This window comes from Chlorocebus sabaeus, chromosome 23, assembly GCF_047675955.1.
Source record: "Chlorocebus sabaeus isolate Y175 chromosome 23, mChlSab1.0.hap1, whole genome shotgun sequence".
Taxonomy (NCBI): domain Eukaryota; kingdom Metazoa; phylum Chordata; class Mammalia; order Primates; family Cercopithecidae; genus Chlorocebus; species Chlorocebus sabaeus.
The window spans coordinates 66,128,100-66,147,824 of NC_132926.1; the positions used below are offsets into that span (position 1 = coordinate 66,128,100).

Below are 19,725 nucleotides of genomic sequence, written 5' to 3' on the forward strand. Positions count from 1 at the left end.
GGGGCAGGCACTGAGGAAAGCGGAAACATTTCTAGGTCCGAGCCAGCGGCCTAAGAGGGGAGTGTGCGCATTCGACCAAGCACGGAGACGTTGCCCACCTCTCCTTTACTGAGGTCTGTAGTCGCGGAGAAACACATGTTGCGTTATTAACGTTCAGAAGTCTGCCACAGCTTCGATTTGAATGACTTGCCAGGAACACCAAGTTTCACTGTGGAATTGGGTCCCCCTACTCCGGCGCCTCCTTTGCTACGCTCTCTGGAGAAAAAGCACGCCCACTGCACGCTCTCAATCGCTACTTCCGCTCTCCAGTCTCTCCAAGCAAGATGGCGGAGGAGCCGCAGTCCTTGTTGCAGCTTCCTCCCTCAAGTGCTGCTGGAGGGGAAGGACTTACGGAGGTCTCCCCAGAAACAACCACCCCGGAGCCCCCGTCTTCCGCTGCAGTTTCCCCGGGAACAGAGGAACCTGCTGGCGACACCAAGAAAAAAAGTAACTGAATTAATTTCCGGGCAGAGAGGCGGGAGGTTCAGATTGCATCCGACTGGGGGTGGCGGCCAGTAAAGAAGCAAAATTTAGAGGAGCTCCCGTCCTAGACCTGCATTTTGACTAGTCATCAGAAGAAGTGTACTTTTTGATTTTTAAGGCTTATGAGTTGAGTGTTAAAATACTATGTCTGTCGGTGTAGGTCCTGATACTTGGCTGCCACACCCCTTTCTATATTGTATTCTTTGAGTTGACCAGCCTGCGAGCTCTTTGAAGGTGGGAGGGAGCTGAGTGGGGGTTCTCGGTAATTCCAGGTACTTAACACAGGAGCTAATTATTTTAATAATGTTTTAAGGTGGTAGGGATGGTCGCTGGCAAAGCCTGGATTAGAATTCACGCCTTCCGACTTACTCGCTTTTTTGGTTTTTCCCCCTCCCAGTTGGTTGTGAATTCGCTCCTTAAACCAAAAACCAAATTCTTAACGCAAAATCAAGACTGCTAAGGGAAAGCTAAAGGCATAGATGTTACCTTTTTAAGAAACACATTTTGGAACCTTTTTGAGTTATTTCATTGCTTGAACCAGCTATCCTCAACCCTTTATTGTTTGAGAATGTTTTCCTTTGTAATAAGAGATTTCCAAGGTTACGTGTTCTAAAGCACTCTCTAGAGTTAGAGTTGCCAATGAGAAAAGCAGCATATAAGCATCCTCGATTCAGAGAGGCTGATTTTGTCCTTAGATAAGTTTTCCGCCTTCAGTCTTAAGATGACAGTGGTCTCTGGACGGGCGCGGTGGCTCAGGCCTGTAATCCCAGCACTTTGGGAGGCCGAGGCGCGTGGATCACCTGAGGTCAAGAGTTCGAGACCAGCCTGGCCAACATGGTGAGACTCCGTCTCTACTAAAAATATAAAAATTAGCTGGGCTTGGTGGCGCGCGCCGGTAATCCCAGCTACTCGGGAGGTTGAAGCAGGAGAGTCGCTTGAGCCCACGAGGCGGAGCGGAGGTCGCGCCGTTGCACTCCAGCCTAGACAACAAGAGCGAACTCCACCTCAAAAAAAAAAAAAAATACATTGGTCTCATTGCCTTTTCTTCAACTTCTGCTGCTGTGGAGGATAATTCTCTCCCAAGACTGCCCCCCTCCCCCTTTAAGTCAGACTCCCATTTCCACGTGATGCACTGTGAGAATTTCCATGGATAGCCGCTAGAATCTTTCTTCAAAAGAATTCCGCGGGTTTTACAGTTTTTTGTTGCGTTTTTTCTTCCAATGTACTATAGGCAAGAGCGGACTTTCCGAGATTCGTTTTAAGGTCTAACAGTCTTAGTCAAAAGCTTATTACTTGACCCTGATGATAGCTGTGTAAAACAGAAGCTAAAAAAAACAGTGGCTTACAATCTAAATATTGCCCGAGGGCATATTTTCTTGGTCTGAACAGTATTTTTTGCAAATTGAACTGTCATTTAAGGATCAGATTTTTATTTTCTGGCTCTTGTTAGCATTTGAGTTTGCCTCTCCAATATAAAACTTTCTATTCCTAACCTTTTTCTAACTATTCCTACCTTGAGGTTGTCATCATTTGTTGAGGATAATCTGATGAAAGCAGCTTAACTGTTTTGTATCCTCAGCCTTTGTTTTAATCTACGGAAGAAAGATTGTTGAAACAGACCAAGGTTTTGGCACTGGCGGTATGTTAGGTTGTTTTCCTAGTTGATTCTAATGTGTATCCGGGGTTCAAAACTACAGGCAAATCACCTTTAAAATCAAAAAGAGAGGGCAACTGTAATTATTTTCCTTCTCTAGTTTCTCACTGTCTTACACTTCTTCCTTAGGTAGCATAACTCATGATATTTTCTGCTTCACTTTCTGGAAATGTTTAATTGCGTTAATCGATTTACTGATAGCCCCAGGGGATTGAGGGAGCAGTGAAGGGAGGTATGAAAGATAGGATAAATAAAATCCCATGTTATCTCCAAATACATTCCTATTCCCGAGATAACTGGGCCTAGGATAATTAGTTCTTTAGTAGGAAGATAAAATGTGCATGCATCATGTGTTCTAGATGCCTTCATTCCAGGGGTAAACTTGAATAAATTGACCTCTGATCTTTCGGCTCCAACATTTAATACCAAAAGAATGGAGCAAGAAGGGTGTAGTAGAGTAGAGTTAACTTTAGGGGGCAGCAATACACTATTTTGCTTTCAATGTGTCTTGGTTTTTGACTGCAGATGTCTTTTTTTTTTTTTTTTTTTTTTTTTTTGAGAGGATGTCTCAGTGTGTCACCCAGGCTGGAGTGCAGTGGCGCATCTCGGCTCACTGCAACCTCCGCATCCCGGGTTCAAGCGATTCTCTTGTCTCAGCCTCCCAAGTAGCTGGGATTACAGGCATGCACCACCACCCCTGGCTAATTTTTTGTATTTTTAGTAGAGACGGGGTTTCACCATGTTGGCCAGACTAGTCTTGAACAAGAAGTTGGAAGGGGACTGGGCCCTCTTGAACTCCTGACCTCAAGTGATCCTCCTTCCTTGACCTCCCAAAGCGCTGAGATTACTGGCGTGAGCCACCGCGCCTGGCCAGATGTTTGTTTGTTTGTTGTTTTTTAGCAAATAACTTTATTCAAGAGACAGATTCATAGGGTTTGGATTTGCATATCTGTGTTTTGGATCATTGAAACCTTAAGATTTCTCTTTCTACAACTTCTTTTTGGCCTTTGGTTGTTCTATTATTGTTAATAACTTACTGCTTTCCTTTATTGAAAAGTTTATTACAGAAAATTTGGTAGTTACAAAAAGCATAAGTAAAACCAAGTAACCATTGCCTACAATGTCACTAATGAGAAATAACCTTTTGGTGCATATTCTTCCATATTTATGTGAATGTGTTTTTGATGGTTTTTAATGCATTTGAGATATTATACATGCTGTTGGAGAGATTAAATATCCACATATATACCCAGCAAATGGCAGAGCCAGGATTTGAACCTCAGGCAGTTTAAAGTATATGCTGTTTACTACATTCCATTTAATCAGTCACCTCCAAATATCCTTTGGATATTTAGGTTTACCAGTGTTTCATGTAAAAATAAATGCTTAAACGGAGGTGAAATCTTTTTAAGTGAATTTTTACACATCTCATATTTTCTTAGACTAGATTCCTAGAAGTATTATTGAATCAAAGTATACCTTTATTGGGATCTGTATTACCATATTGCATTCCACAAAGAGTGTACCATTTTACATTCTCAGAAGTAATATCATCTACACTGGTAATTATTCTAATTTTAAGTAGTTTGGTGGGTGAAAAGGGACATGACATTATTTTACTTTGCTTTTTGTGAACTTAAATATTGTTTTTGTATTGATCATTTGTATTTCTTCTCTTTGGAATTGCCTGTTAAGATAAAATGCATTTTAAAAATTAGTCCTGTTGGGAGAACTTCGTAGGATCAAGAAAAAAATTACGGAAAAGAATCTAACATTTTTATACCTCTCACATATCTTCAGTATCATAAATAAATAAGATGGGTGTAGATTAAATATTTCTGATTTCTAAGTCTTTTATATTCCATTCTCTTTAGATGTTTTCATGTAATTGTCAGTAAATTTTATTCTTTTACAGTTGACATTTTGCTAAAGGCTGTGGGAGATACTCCTATTATGAAAACAAAGAAGTGGGCGGTAGAGCGAACTCGAACCATCCAAGGACTCATTGACTTCATCAAAAAGTTTCTTAAACTTGTGGCCTCAGAACAGTTGGTATGAAACCAATGGTGACGTTTTCCTACAAAAATTTGCAGGAGTTCCTAGGCAACAATGAATTAACTGTTGTTTATAGAAATGCATATGGAGCCACATATGTTGCTTTTGTTATGCCCTTTTATCCCTTTATTTTTATTTATTCATTTTCTTTGAGACAGTCTCGCTCTGTTGCCCAGGCTGGAGTACAGTGACTCACTGCAACCTTCTCCTGGTTCAAGCGATTCTCCTGCCTCAGCCACCCGAGTAGCCAGGATTACAGGAGTGCACCACCACGCCTGGCTAATTTTTGTGTTTTTAGTAGAGACGGGGCCACCTCAGAAGTGCTGGAATTGCATGAGTGTGCCACTGTGGCCTGCCTTATCTCTTGTTAGTAGAGTTTATGTACTTTATCAAAGGATTCTCTGGGGAATTCTGAAATGAAATGTTTTAGATTTGTTTTATAATGTGAACCAGTTTATTTATGTATTTATTGCCTCCTGTATTGTTTTCCTCAGAAAGTCACTGAATACCCGTGCAGAAAAATCTGTCATAGAGCATTACAATATCTGTACATTACTACAAAAGTTTTGGATTTTTTCAATTTGTTTTGATAGCAGTTACTTTTTTCCTATTTTTCTTGAGGTAAGCAATGTATCTTTGCCATATATTGTAAAAGAACTAAGAAATATTTCATGTTACAGTACACACTAAGCACTTCACAGGGGCAGTTGTAGTAAAGGTTAATTCTTTAAATGCCACTGCATTTTTTTTTTTTTTTGAGGCGGAGTGTAGCTCTGTTGCCCAGGCTGGAGTGCAGTGGCCGGATCTCAGCTCACTGCAAGCTCCGCCTCCCGGGTTCACGCCATTCTCCGGCCTCAGCCTCCCGAGTAGCTGGGACTACAGGCGCCCGCCACCTCGCCTGGCTAGTTTTTTGTATTTTTTAGTAGAGACGGGGTTTCACCGTGTTAACCAGGATGGTCTCGATCTCTTGACCTCGTGATCCGCCCGTCTCGCATTTTAACTTGGCATTTGACTACAGAAATTTAAATGTCTACATGTATTTGGCATATTAAGTGTTTTTTATATATACAATTTATATATATCAGACACCTTTATCTGCAAATAGATCACAATCTTGGATAGTATTAACTCAGGTAGCATGAGTGAATAGGTAGTTGAAGAATCGCTATGTATTTTTTAAATAAAATCAGGAATTTTTGTGTGGGGGCGCTAGGGGGAATTATTTGCTTCTGAACACAGGCGTGTGCATGGGTAAAGCAAGTGAACTATCATTAAAGCAGGACATGTTGGAACTTCTTTTTGTCAGGGAGGAGCAAAAAACTGACTGATCTAAGAGTTTGGCTGCAAGTGCTCTCACAAAGGTGAAGCTAAATGGAAAAGTCAGGGGAATGAGGACATACATTTGAGAGAAATGAGCAGAGGCTATATATTTACTAAAGACGCAACATGAAGAGTTGGTAAAAATAAATGTACTGACTAATTTAATGCATTAGTTTAGAAATACATGGAAATTAAAAAAAGATGAAATGATACTGTGTTCTCTGTTAAGAGTCTTGAAATTTTGTATTGCCTATATTCATTCAGTAACCTGAAAGGACTGGATTGATACCAATACATAGTAGGTTGAACCACATAAAATTGCCATCATTCAACCATTTTACCCTATGTAAACAATTTCATAAAGGTTAAATTAAAGCCTCTGTAGTGAATGTGATTATCCTTTCCCATTTAAGCGATAGGAAACATAAAAAATTATTTCATCATTTTCCTAGATTAAAGTAAAACTGGTATCTTCTCAGTTTTATCTAGCAAAATGGACATTAAAGGAAAAAAATTAATGTTAGGAATTCTGGGAAGATAGTGGTATCAGAAGGCATGCGTGAATCTCTCTGAATTCTCACAAAACTTAGTCAAGTAGATAGCAAAACCAAAAACCATGATTAGTATTTGTAACAAAACTAGGTGATAAGATACCCTCATGAGCCCCAAAACACATGTTGGTGGGGGCAAACCACCAGCAACCACAGGACCTGCATGGTATCAGCATCTGTGCTGAAAGAAGCAGTAAGAAACAGGGTTGGCATCTGACAGCACTGAGACAAGAAGAACCTCAAAAGCACTAATAGATCCTGACTGAGAAGCAAAGTGAGCCAATTTAAGAGTAGAAGCTGACTGAGGAGTTTTGCCCTCTCCTGTAGCACGTGATAACAATGTATTTGCACTAAGGAGGACTTGAAGGGCTCAAGCAATCTCAAAATAGACCCAGGAGGGCTCCAGGACCCCATACTGAGGAGAAATTTTGGAAAGTGAAATGAAAATTAAAAAGGGTAGGGACATGAGAAAGGAAGGAAAGAGAAAGACCAGATCAAAATGGAGGGGAACAGAACTTAGAAAGCTCAAAGCAGGCCTCCATCGTTTTGAACAGTATACAAAAAACAACAGGGGGAGCGCTGTGAAGTTAGAAAAACTACCCTAATTCACCTCATTCTAAAAATTGAGGAAAACTAATTTCACATAAAAACAATAACAAGGTCAAATTCCGTACAGTGTTACAAGAAAAAAGAGATGCGGAAAAGAACAACATCCCTAGAGATGATGAAATCAAGCCAGAAAAATATGCCTATAAGACAAGTGGAAAACTGGAACCTTGTATTTCAAAATGAGCTAAAAACAAGAAGATAGTATAAGACATGAAAGAAAAACAATGATCAGCATTAGTAAAACTAAGAAATGAAGTGACAGAGCTCAGGAAAAGAATTAGAAATAAAATTATTTCAGAAATGGACACTAAAGTAGGAGGAACGTAAACAACGGATAATGGGTTAAGAAAAATAGATGAAAAAAATTTAAAAGTGAGTCATCCTTTGGACAAGAGTCTGTGAAGAAAAAAACCAGAGCAAGGGAACAGAAAAAATACTGTAAGAATGTCATTTAAGAGGTTTCAAACTACATATTGAAAAAACATCCCAAGTACCTGAGAGTATCAACCCAGAATAATGAACACCAGGATGCATTCTGTTAAAATTACTGGACTTGAAATCATTTGGAAATGTAGGGGTTGGGAAAGAAGGCATGACTTAGAAAATTAGGCTGTCATCAAACTTTGACAGCAAGAATGCTTAAAGAAAAAGTGAAATAAGGCTTTCATATCCTGTAACTGACTTAATCAAGGCACAAACTATTAGCAGAAAATGCTATTCCAATGAATCCATGAGGAATCTACTAGACAGCTTTATAACCAGAATAACTAGAGACATCAATTTAAAGACTGCTGATTTAAAAGTAAAAAAAAGCTGATTTAAAGGCAAAGTAATTAATAAAACTAACTAATTTTTTCTGCCCAAGTTCTTGTAGTTTGGAAATAATACTTCCATGGAATTTTACTTTTGCGAACCTGGAGTAACTACATCTACTTTAAAGGAACAAATTATAAGCCACTTAGCGTTTCTACAGTGGAATTGATGTTAACCTGTTACTTATATAGAGCTTTATCTCTTTTAAATTAACTGAATTGCTTTTTTAAAATTTCCCATTAACACCTGTTAAAAAATCACATTGAATTCCTTCGGTTGGTTCTCTGCTCCATCTAGTCTGCTGTTTTCTGTGAACACACCACCATCTTACTCTTTGTCTCCTTTGCCTATGAAGTCCTAATTATTACTTTCTTCACCTGGTTAAATCCTGCTTATTTCCCACAAAGCCGTCCCTGACCCTTTTGCTAGGCTAGACTAGTGTACATTTCTGTATGCTACATACTTCATTAGATGTACTTTTCTTACCCATATTTATTCATGTGTGTCTGCCTCTCCTATAGATTATAAGCTCATTGAGGGAAGAGGTCACATTAATCTTCATAGTTCCGTGTACAATTCTCAGCGCATCATCAACACTGATAAAATAAGCTGTTATTGAGAGCCCTTCCCCTCATTTATGATGTACAAGAGTAAAATCTGGATTTGCTCATAAATTGTCAGGCACTGAACACAAATTTTATTTGTATTACAAAAAATTCACATTAAAATGCACATCGTTTTCTGTTACAGTTCTGAAATTTTTGTGCCAGAACTCTACTCAGCCGTAACCACGAATTGATATTTCAGCATGAACTATTTAAATTTAACAATAACATCTCTTGAGTACATACACCAGGCACTGATACTTAGTGCATTATCTCATTTTGTCTTTCCCAACAGACCCAAGAGGTATAGTTACTATTATTTTCCATATCTTACAAATAAAGAGGATGAGACATTATTTGTATTTAAAGCCAGGATTCAAACCCAGATGTGTCTCAGTAGAGCCTGTACACTTAATCACCACACTATGTTGGCTAAGAGAGATGCGAGCAATATTGATTGTTCATGGTTGGTGATCAAAATAGTATCTGTCAAGCAACTATTCTGATACTTTTTTTTTTTAATACTAAGTTTAATCCAGGACATTTTAGTCCCAAATTTGGATATTAAAGGAAAACTAAATATGTTACCTGCATATAATGTTTTGTTTTCCAAAAAGAAAATTATTAGAAGGCACTTGGACACTGTGACTTTTTTTAAGTACTAGAAATATTTTAGTAAAAACAGACTAAACTGAAACATTAAGCAGCGAATCCTTTAAAGAGCAAGGTTATAAGGTTTTAATTTTGTTACTTTTTTCCTTGTTCATTTGCCTTTAAGTGACTTTATAAAAAACCTAAGTATATATGTCATACATTTACCCAAAGAAAGTGCACAAACTACCTTGAATATTAGACATACTGATTTTTGACTGTGTGTGTGTGTAATTTTCTTAGGGGAAATTCTTTATGGGTAAGTGGGGACATTTTTATGATAATGTAATTTCTTGAATAGCCAGCCCTTCAAAAGCTATTTGTAAAAAATATTTAAAAGTTTCTTAGTTATAAAAAGTTAGGAACCACTGTTCTAGGAACTGGAATTGTGTTATTTTTATTCCTCTGGAGGAAAAATGAGATCTTCATAAAGATCTCTTTGAATTGACTAGAAAAGTTAGGAGTTCAGAGCAGCTTTCTTCAATTGTGAAAACAATATGAAATAGCTAGCTGATTGGAATGCAGAAAAATGCAGATTAATCAGGATACCCTTAAACATCTCTGTTTTTCTCTCCTTTCTTGTAGTTTATTTATGTGAATCAATCCTTTGCTCCTTCCCCAGACCAAGAAGTTGGAACTCTGTATGAGGTAAAAAAAAAAAAAAAAAATACATTGCTTTTTTTTCTTAATGGAGTATGCACATCTGTATAATATGTGTAGTATTGTTAATTCACATTTTTATTTCAAGAGATGGCATGCCATTCTTTTTTTTTTTTTTTTTTTTGAGACCGAGTCTCACTCTGTCGTCCAAGCTGGAGTGCAGTGGCATGATCTCGGCTCACTGCAACCTCCGCCTCCTGGGTTCAAGCAATTCTCCTGTCTTGCTCTCCCGAGTAGCTGGGACTACAGGTGCGTGCCACCACACCCGGCTGATTTGGTTTTTTTTTATTTTTAGTAGCGACAGGGTTTCACCGTGTTTGCCAGGGTGGTCTCGATCTACTGACCTTGTGAGATCTACTCACCTTGGCCTCCCAAAGTGCTGGGATTACAGGCATGAGCCACCGCACCCGTCCAGCATGCCATTCTTAATTGTCTGGGATAGAAGAAAAGATGACTTTCTTGTTCTGTTATCTAACATCTTGATCATAGTAAGATCTTAATTATACAGTGATTGAAGAACCAAGGAATAAATTATATTTCAAAGTCATCTTTGTAATTCTTAGAAAGTAAGACTTTTTATTTATGGTTGATTTCTTCTGCATTGTTCTTATAATCTGTTATCCAAATCTGCCTACAAGAAATTGAAAAAACAGCATAAGAATGACTTTGTTCAACATCTTACAGTGTCATTGCAATAGAGTATACCTAGTAGCACCACTACTAGAAAACAGCTGAAATTACATACATTGTGGTTGGAGATGTAGAGAAAGGACAAGATTAAAATACATAAGCTCATTCATGTCTAAGATGCTTAAAGGACAGATTTTATTAAACACTTCGGATTATTAATATGTGTCTGATAGAAACAGGCATCCTTTGAAAGAGATAGCCTGTAACATAAGTAACTTAGTGTACATGTGTGGATATTAATGATACATGTGGCATTTATTTTCTTAGTTTCATCTAAGAATAATAAAGATTGAGTTTGATTTGTTGCCTTTTTTTTGTAGTGTTTTGGCAGTGATGGTAAACTGGTTTTACATTACTGCAAGTCTCAGGCATGGGGATGAACCACAAAGAAAATCAACTTGCTACATAAGATGGATTTTCACAGAAGAGACAGCTCTGAAAAGTTTTGCTGCTTGTGGCAAGAGACTTAACAGATGTGATCTATTCAGTATGTGTTTACTCTATGTTTATGCATAAGAAAACATCCATAGCATGAATGGACTCAAAAAAATGTGATTTGTATTAATACACCAATCATCATAAAAGATGGTCATTATAGTACACCCATTGCTCCTACTTGTTATTATTATTGCTGCAGATCTGCCTCCAAGGTTGAAAAGGAGACTAAGACTGTATAAGCATCTTCATTGCCAGTTCTCAAAATGACTGAAATTGTTTTCATGATAAAAGTTAATATACTAAAAGGTTCCTTTTTTTTTAATGTTTACATTTATGTCTCTGTTTACCTTCTTAAAAATAGTCACATTGACCTGCTGGCTGAATACCTCAAAGAGTCCAGTAGAGGGCAGCCCACCAGGCAGAAAAGATTAGGCACTTTGGTTTCACATCTTTGCTGCGGAGTAATAGGGGAAATGGCTGTTTTTGCTAATTTTTAGCTAATATCTAGCCAGGAGAGCAAGCACGTTGGACAGACTGAAAGACTGTAATTTTAGACAATACACATGGTTATATTATAATACAAATTCTGGACAAATAAGTCATATACCTGTTTTCAGTACTATCATTTAAGGATTCTTGAGTCCCAATCACCTAACTGTGGTGTTATTCTGTCATTTATATAGTGTCAAAAGCACTTGATGAGTAAACCCGGTAACATCTTTTTGAGTGTTTCATAATGCATTTTCCAACTTGAAAACACTCAATAATTGAAAAATAGCCTTATTGTGTATTTTATGCCATGACTAAAAGTACCATTTTTACTGATGCTGTTAGACTGATAATTTCTTGAAGTGAGATTTAACCTTTTTTTTCTTCGTTCAGTATTATATTTGTAATGCCATATTTTTAGAAAGCATTCCAGATCAGCCATGGTGGCTTACACCTGTAATCCCAGCACTTTGGAAGGCTGAGGTGTGGGGATTGTGTGAGGCCACAAGTTTGAGACCAGCCTGGATAACAAGGCAATTTCCCCAACTCTACAAAAAAATAAAAATTAAAAAAAAATTATTAAGCTGCAGAGGCAAGAGGATCCCCTGAGCCCGGGAGTTCAAGGGTATAGTGAGTCATGATTGTACCGTGGCATTCCTGCTGGGCAACAGAGTGAGATCCCATCTCAAAAAAAAAAAAAGCATTCTAGTAAATCAAATGGAATGTGAATGGAATTTCAAAACAGGATCTAAGATGGTATGTAGTAGAATTCCAAGTAATATCATTTTAAAGTTAAATAAGTTGAGTATGGAAAAGATCTGTTCTCCAGTTTTGTCCACTTCAGTCTACTGAAGGAATATATTTAATTATATTAATATATTTAACAAATAAAAATATGTTGAATTTTTTATTATGTTTGCCACTGAGGTTTCAGATGATAGACCTCAAAAATCGAAAATACTGGTTGAATTTGTAGCATCCATTTATTCTTTTTGACCTAAATAACTTAATAGTTTATTAAATCTAAGGTTAGCTAAATATGCAGCTAACCTTATTTGTTTTCTTTCCTAACAACTCTGAAGAATACATAGGACTTTGCACTTTTTTATTTTTTTTTTTAAGAGACAGTGTTTTGCTCTTGTCACCCAGGCTGGACTATAATGGCGCAATCTCAGCTCATTGCAAGCTCTGCCTCCCAGGTTCAAGCGATTCTCCTGCCTCAGCCTCCTGAGTAGCTGGGATTACAGGCGCCTGCCACCACGCCTGCCTAATTTTTTGTTATTTTTAGTGGAGATGGGGTTTCACCATTTTGGCCAGGCTGGTCTCGAATTCCTGACTGACCTCAGGTGATCCACCCACGTTGGCCTCCCAAAGTGCTGGGATTATAGGCGTGAGCCACCCTGCTGGGCCTGGACTTTGTACTTTTTCAAATCATATTTAATTATTTCTTGATGTTTACTCAAAGAATCATTCTGTGCTAAATTTGCAACATGAAGCAATAATTAAGCCTGGATCTGATAAGTTATTGGGTGACTAGAACCTAAAACACAATTTATTTTTAATTTAGACTCTCAAGTCTTATTAAACTTGGGGGGAAAATTGAACATTCAGATGATATTTTAAGTTTTCTTTGTGACTAAATAGATGTCAATGTCATGCTTTATTTTACTGTACATAGATGACCCATGGCACACAAAGTATATGTATAATATTACAATTTTGTACTTCCACCTTTAAAAGTATGCCAAAGACTTCATAATGAATTCACCATATTTAATGAATAAGGCAAATTAATGTTTTATCTGAAATCAAAATGAGATTGGATAATTCCTGGAATCTGATTTCTATAAGTTTCAATCCTAAAGGGACCTTAAATATCTACTAGAAGTACAGTGTATTCTTCAGATTATATGACATTAGTCAACCAATTTAGTTGTAACACAAAGTGGGAAAGTCTTAGGTGTTGAAGGAGTGTGAAAATAAAAATCTCATGCAGTTTCTACTTCATTTTCCAAGGATTATAATATGCTGAGTAAACTCTTGGCACAAAGGAGGAAGCCAGCTACAGACCACATAATGAAAATTATTCAGAAAACAGTTCAGCAAATATTACTATTTGAATACAGTTCAAGTCGTATTTATATAAATACTGTTTCCCTACATTATTTAACCCAAACTGGATTATTCACTGTTCTCTCAAGATGCCTTGTGTTTTCTGTTTCCTACTTCTGCTCGTGCAGTTTACTTACACTTTCACCCTTTAAAATCCTAACTCTTCTTCAAGACCTGATTCGGATTTTAACTTTTTAAAGGCTATCTGAATCATTCAAGGAGAAGATACCCTTTCTCTCATAAAAACACTTACAGCAAACTACCACTATTATAGCACTTACTGCATACTGCCTCAGAGCCATGTGTCATTCTGGTTTTTATCTGGTACCCACACACACACAATACTTGCTACATTTCCTTATACATAAATAATTAGTAATGTAACACATTGAGTGAATGAAATTGTGATTTGCAAAGTATGACAGCTAAAAACAGGAAATTTTGTATAAAATGTTTGTACAGCAGAAGGTAATGGAAAAGATTTGCAACATATGACAGTGCTTTTAATGTCTTAAATATGTGAAGAATTCATTTCAATTGGTAAAAAAAAAGACCAACTGAAAAATAGGTTAAACATACCAAATTTTGATTCAGAAAAAAAATGGCCAATAAAACATGAAACACCTTGAACCCTATTGGTTACAAAAAATACAAATAAAAACAATGCTGATGAACATCAATAAAAATAATATACATCTTGGTATTAGCAGAGTTGTGGGGAAATCCTGTCATATTTTGGTGAATAGAATATGAGTTGGTATATCACTTTTAGGGGGCAATTTGGCAATATCAAAAACCTTGAAATGTAAGTATAAACTTCAATTTGTTCATATAACCTTCCATTCACACACTGAATGCCTACTATGTCCTAAATATTGGAATAACACTAATAAAGCTCATAAGAGACTATAAAGTCCCTGTTCTTTAGTCACTTTCATGTTGACTTAAGGGGGTAGGACAGATTTTTCAGATTTGAATTTAAGTCTCAAATTTTTTAAAACTCAATTTTTAGAAATAATGGAAAGTAAGTAGAAATACTATTAGTTTACCCATGTTTCCGTATTTAATATTAATGAAAGATAAAACATGTATGTATGTGAGTAAAATCTTTAGAGGAATCTTTATAAATCAACTCCCATAGTTCCTTCTGTCATCGTAGCTGATATACACGAATCTAGGTTGATTACTTCTAGTGATAGACACAAAGGATGTCCTGTCCATTTTGAGATGGCTATTTGTTTCATAACTGTTTTTCTTACAACATGCCAAAATCTGCCTCCTTGCTTCCTCCAAGTATTTGTTGCCAGTTCTTTTATCTACATCTACAAAACATACCTTTCCCCTTTTCCTGCCCCACTTTTCCCGAGTCTTGTCTCAAGAATGATAAATCTATCCCTCTAGTTGCTTAGAATTTTGACTGTCTTCAAACCTAGTTTCACTCCATCAGCAAATCCTGACAGCTTTACTACCCAAAGCAATCTACAGATTCAATGCAATTGCTTTCAAAATACCAATGATATTCTTCACTGAAATAGGAAAAAAAAAAGTCTAAAATTTGTATGGAACCACAAAAGACCCAGCACAGCCAAAGCCATCCTGAGCAAAAATAGCAAAGCCAGAGGCATTGCATTACTGGGCCTCAAATAATATACTACAAAGCTATAGTAACCAAAACAGCATGATAGAAGCATAAAAACAAGATACAGACCAATAGAACAGAACAGAGAACCCAGAAGTAAATCCATGTATTTACTTACAGTCAACTCTTTTGACACACTAAGAACATACATTGGGGAAAAGACAGTCCCTGCTATAGTAAATGGCGCAGGCAAAACTGAGTATGTGAATGCAGAAGAATGAAATTAGACCCCACTCTCCCACCATATACAAAAATCAGAATAGATTAAAGACTTAAATGTAAGACCTGAAATTATGAAGAGAAAATTGGGGGAACCGAAAGTTTGGGCTGGTCAAAGATTTCTTGTAAGACCTCAAAGACACAACCTATGTGAAAATGATCATATGAGATCACATCAAGCTAAAAAGCTGCACAGCAGAGGAAACAAAGTGAAGAAATATACTACAGAATGGGCAAAAATATTTGCAAACTACTCATTTGACAAGGAATTAAAAACTAGAATATATAAAGAACTTAATAGCCAAAAAAAAAAAATCCAATTAAAAATAGGCAAAAGATTTGAATAGATGTTTCTTAAAAGAAGATATCAAAGTGGGCAACAGGTATATGAAAAAATGCTTAACATCACTAATCACCAGGGAAATGGAAATCAAAACTAAATAAGATAGCACACCCCAGTTTAAATGTCTTTTATCCAAAAGACGGGCAATAATGGATGCTGGTGAGGATGTGGAGAAAGGAGAATACTTGTACACTGTTGATGGGAATGTAAATTACTAAAACCACTAAGGAGAATAGTATGAAGTTTCTTCCAAAAACGAATAGAACTACTTTGTAATCCAGCATTCTCACTGCTGGTTGTAAACCCAAAGGTAAGGAGATCAGTATATCGAGATACCCGATTGCAGCAGTACTCACAATAGCCAGGATATGTAATCAACCTCAGAATACATGCATGGATGGATGAAGAAAGTGCACATGATGGCATATTCAGCCTTAAAAAAGAATGTAATCCTGTTATTTGCAACATGGAACTGGAGGATATTATGATGTTAAGTGAAACAAGGCAAGCACAGAAAGACAAATAGCACATATTCTCATATGTGGGAGCCTAAAAAAAAATGCTTTTAGGATTGACTGGCAAGATGGCCGAATAGGAACAGCTCCAGTCTGCAGCTCCCAGTGAGACCAATGCAGAAGTGGGTAATTTCTGCATTTCCAACTGAGGTATCCTGTTCATCAGATTGGGACTGGGTAGGCAGTGGGTGCAGCCCACAGAGGGCGAGCAGAAGCAAGGTGAGGCATCACCTCATGCAGGAAGTGCAAGGAGTAGGGGAGCCCCCTCTCCCAGCCAAAGGAGGCTGTGAGGGACTGTGCTATCTGGCCCAGATACCACACTTTTCCCCTGGTTTCAGAAATCCACAGACCAAGAGATTCCCTCGTGTGCCTACACCACCAGGGCTCTGGGTTTCAAACACAAAACTGGGTGGCTGTTCAGGCGGACACCGAGCTAGCTGCAGGAGTTCTTTTCACACACTGATAACCGAATCGATCAGTGGAAGAAAGGATATCAGAGATTGAAGATCAACTTACTGAAATGAGACATGAAGAAAAGATGAGAGAAAAAAGATTGAAAAGGAACAAAGCCTCCAAGAAATGTAGGACTATGTGAAAAGACCAAACCTATGATTGGCTGGTGTCCCTGAAAGTGATGGGGAGAATGTAACCAAGTTGGAAAACCCTCTTCAGGATATTATCCAGTAGAACTTCCCCGACCTAGCAAGACAGGCCAACATTCAAATTTAGGAAATACAGAGACCACCACAAACATACTCTTTGAGAAGAGCAACCCCAAGACAGATAATCGTCAGATTCTCCAAAGTTGAAATGAAGGAAAACTGTTAAGGGCAACAGAGAGAAAGGTAACCTACAAAGGGAAGCCATCAGACTTAACAATGGATCTCTGCAGAAACCCTGTAAGCCAGAAGAGAGTGGAAGTCAATATTAAACATTCTTAAAGAAAAGAATTTTCAACCCAGAGTTTCATATCCAGCCAAACTAACTTCTGTAAGTGAAGGAGAAATAAAATCCTTTACAGAGAAGCAAATGCTGAAGGACTTTTGTCACCACCAGGTCTGCCTTACAAGAGCTCCTGAAGGAAGAACAAAATATGGAAAGAAAAAACCAGTACCAGCCACTGCAAAAACATACCAAAATATAAACACCAATGACACTATGAAGAAATTGCATCAACTAATGTGCAAAATAACCAGCTAGCATCATGATGACAGCTGGTTAATACATAGGACTTTGCACTTTTTTATTCACACATAAGAATATTAACCTCAAATGTAAATGGACTAAATGCCCCAATTAAAAGACACACCCTGGCAAATTGGATAAAAACTCATTGGTGTGCTGTATTCAGGAGACCCATCTCCCATGCAAAGACTCAAAATAATGGGATGGAGGAATATTTACCAGGCAAATGGAAAACAAAAAAAAACAGGGATTGCAATCCTAGTCTCTGATAAAACACTTTAAACCAACAAAGTTCAAAAAAGACAGAAGGGCATTATATCATGTTAAAGGGATCAATGCAACAAGAAAAGCTATTCTAAATATATATGCACCCAACACAGATGCACCCAGATTCATAAAACAAGTTCTTAGAGACGTACAAAGTGACTTAGACTGTCACATAATAATAGTGGGAGACTTTAAACACACACTGTCAATATTAGGTCAAGGAGCCAGAAGATTACAAGGATATTCAGGACTTGAATTCAATGTGCAAAAATCTCAAGCATTCCTGTACACCAATAAAGACAAGCAGCCAAATCATGAGTGAACTCCCTTTCACAATTGCTACAAAGAAAATAAAATACCTGGCCAGGCGCAGTGGCTCACGCCTGTAATCCCAACACTTTGGGAAGCCGAGGTGGGCAGATCGCGAGGTCAGGAGATAGAAACCATCCTGGCTAACATGGTGAAACCCCATCTCTACTAAAAATACAAAAAAAAAAAAAAAAAAAAAAAAGCCAGGTGTGGTGGTGGGCACACAGCTACTCAGTAGGCTGAGGCAGGAGAATGGCGTGAACCTGGGAGGCAGAGCTTGCAGTGTGAGCCGAGATCACACCACTGCACACCAGCCTGGGCAACAGAATGAGACTCCTGTCAAAAAAATAAAAGAAAATACCTAGGAATACAACTTACAAGGGACATGAAGGGCCTTCAAGGAGAACTACAAACCACTGCTCAAGGAGATAAGAGAGAACACAGACAAATTGAAAAAAAAAAATCCATGCTCATGGATAGGAAGAATCAATATCATGAAAATGGCCATATTACCCAAAGTAATTTATAGATTCAATGCTATTCCTATCAAGCTACTATTGACTTTCTTCACATAACTAGAAAAAAACTACTTTAAATTTCATATGGACCCAAATAAAAGCCCGTATAGCCAAGACAATCCTAAGCAAAAAGAACAAAGCTGGAGGCATCACGCTGCCTGACTTCAAACTATCCTACAAAGCTATGGTAACAAAAACAGCATGGTACTGGTACCAAAACAGATATATACACCAACGGAACAGAACAGAGACCTCAGAAATAACACCACACATCTACAACCATCTGATCTTTGACAAACCTGACAAAAGGAAGCAATGGGGAAAGCACTCCCTATTTAATAAATGGTAGTGGTGCTGGGATACCTGGCTAACCATATTTAGAAAACAGAAACTGGACCCCTTCCTTATACCTTATACAAAAATTAACTCGAGGTGGATTAAAGACTAAAATGTAAAACCTAAAACTATAAAAACCCCCCAAAAACCTAGGCAGTACCATTCAGGATATAAGCATTGGCAAAGACTTCATGACTAAAACACCAAAAGTAATTGCAACAAAATCCAAAATTGACAAATGAGATCTAATTAAATTAAAGAGCTTCTGCTCAGCAAAAGAAAGTCTCATCAGAGTGAACAGTCGAACTACAAAATGGGAGGAAATTTTTGCAATCTATCCATTTGACAAAGGTCCAATATCCAGAATCTACAAGGAACTTAAACAAATTTGCAAGAAAAATCAACCCCATCAAACATTTGGCAAAGGATATGAACAGACACTTCTCAAAAGAAGATATTTATGCAGCCAGGAAACATGAAAAAGAGCTCATCATGACTGGTCACTTGGAGAAATGCACATCAAAACCACAATGAGATAGCATCTCACACCAGTTAGAATGGCAAGCATTAAAAAAACGAAACAACAGATGCTGATGAGGATGTGGAGAAATAGGAACACTTTTACACTGGTGGTAGGAGTGTAAATTAGTTCATTGTGGAAGACAGTGTGGTGATTCCTCAAGGATCTAGAACCAGAAATACCATTTGACCCAGCAATCCAATTACTGAGTATATACCCAAAGGATGATAAATCATTCTATAAAGACACATGCACACGTATGTTTATTGCAGCATTGTTCACAATACCAAAGACTTGGAACCAACCCAAATTCCTATCAATGATAGACTGGATTAAAAAAATGTGGCACATATACACCATGGAATACTATGCAGCCATAAAAAAGAGTAAGTTTATGTCCTTTGCAGGGACATGGATGAAGCTGGAAACCATCATCCTCAGCAAACTGACACTGTAACGGAAAACCAAACACCACATGTTCTCATTCATAAGTGGGAGGTGAACAATGAGAACGCATGGACACGAAGGGGAACATCACACACCGGGGCCTGTGGGTGGGGGGGGGTTGGGTGGGGGGCAAGGGGGGAGAGAGCATTAAGACAAACACGTAATGCATGTGGAGGTTAAAACCTAGATGATGGGTTGATAGGTGTAGCAGACTACAATGGCAGCTATTTAACAAACCTGCACGTTCAGCACATGTAT

General features: G+C 37.7%; 1 protein-coding gene across 3 annotated transcripts; it reads left to right on the plus strand.

The window, feature by feature from the left end:
- The first annotated feature begins 38 nt into the window (after positions 1-38).
- Positions 39-13,881, plus strand: ATG12 (autophagy related 12). 3 transcript variants are annotated; one of them, XR_005244056.2, is made up of 5 exons: positions 39-486; positions 4,092-4,228; positions 4,726-4,852; positions 9,366-9,428; positions 10,451-10,873. XR_005244056.2 is itself a non-coding variant. In XM_008014186.3 (4 exons), exons 1-4 carry the CDS (start codon positions 324-326, stop codon positions 10,508-10,510), a joined length of 423 nt encoding a protein of 140 aa, XP_008012377.1. In that variant the 5' UTR covers positions 39-323; the 3' UTR covers positions 10,511-13,881. The 3 variants fall into 3 exon arrangements, 2 of the variants coding, with proteins under 2 accessions (XP_008012377.1, XP_008012380.1); XM_008014186.3 differs by lacking the exon at positions 4,726-4,852 and having other exon boundaries at positions 10,451-13,881; XM_008014189.3 differs by lacking the exons at positions 4,092-4,228; positions 4,726-4,852 and having other exon boundaries at positions 220-486; positions 10,451-13,881.
- Positions 13,882-19,725: the final 5,844 nt, after the last annotated feature.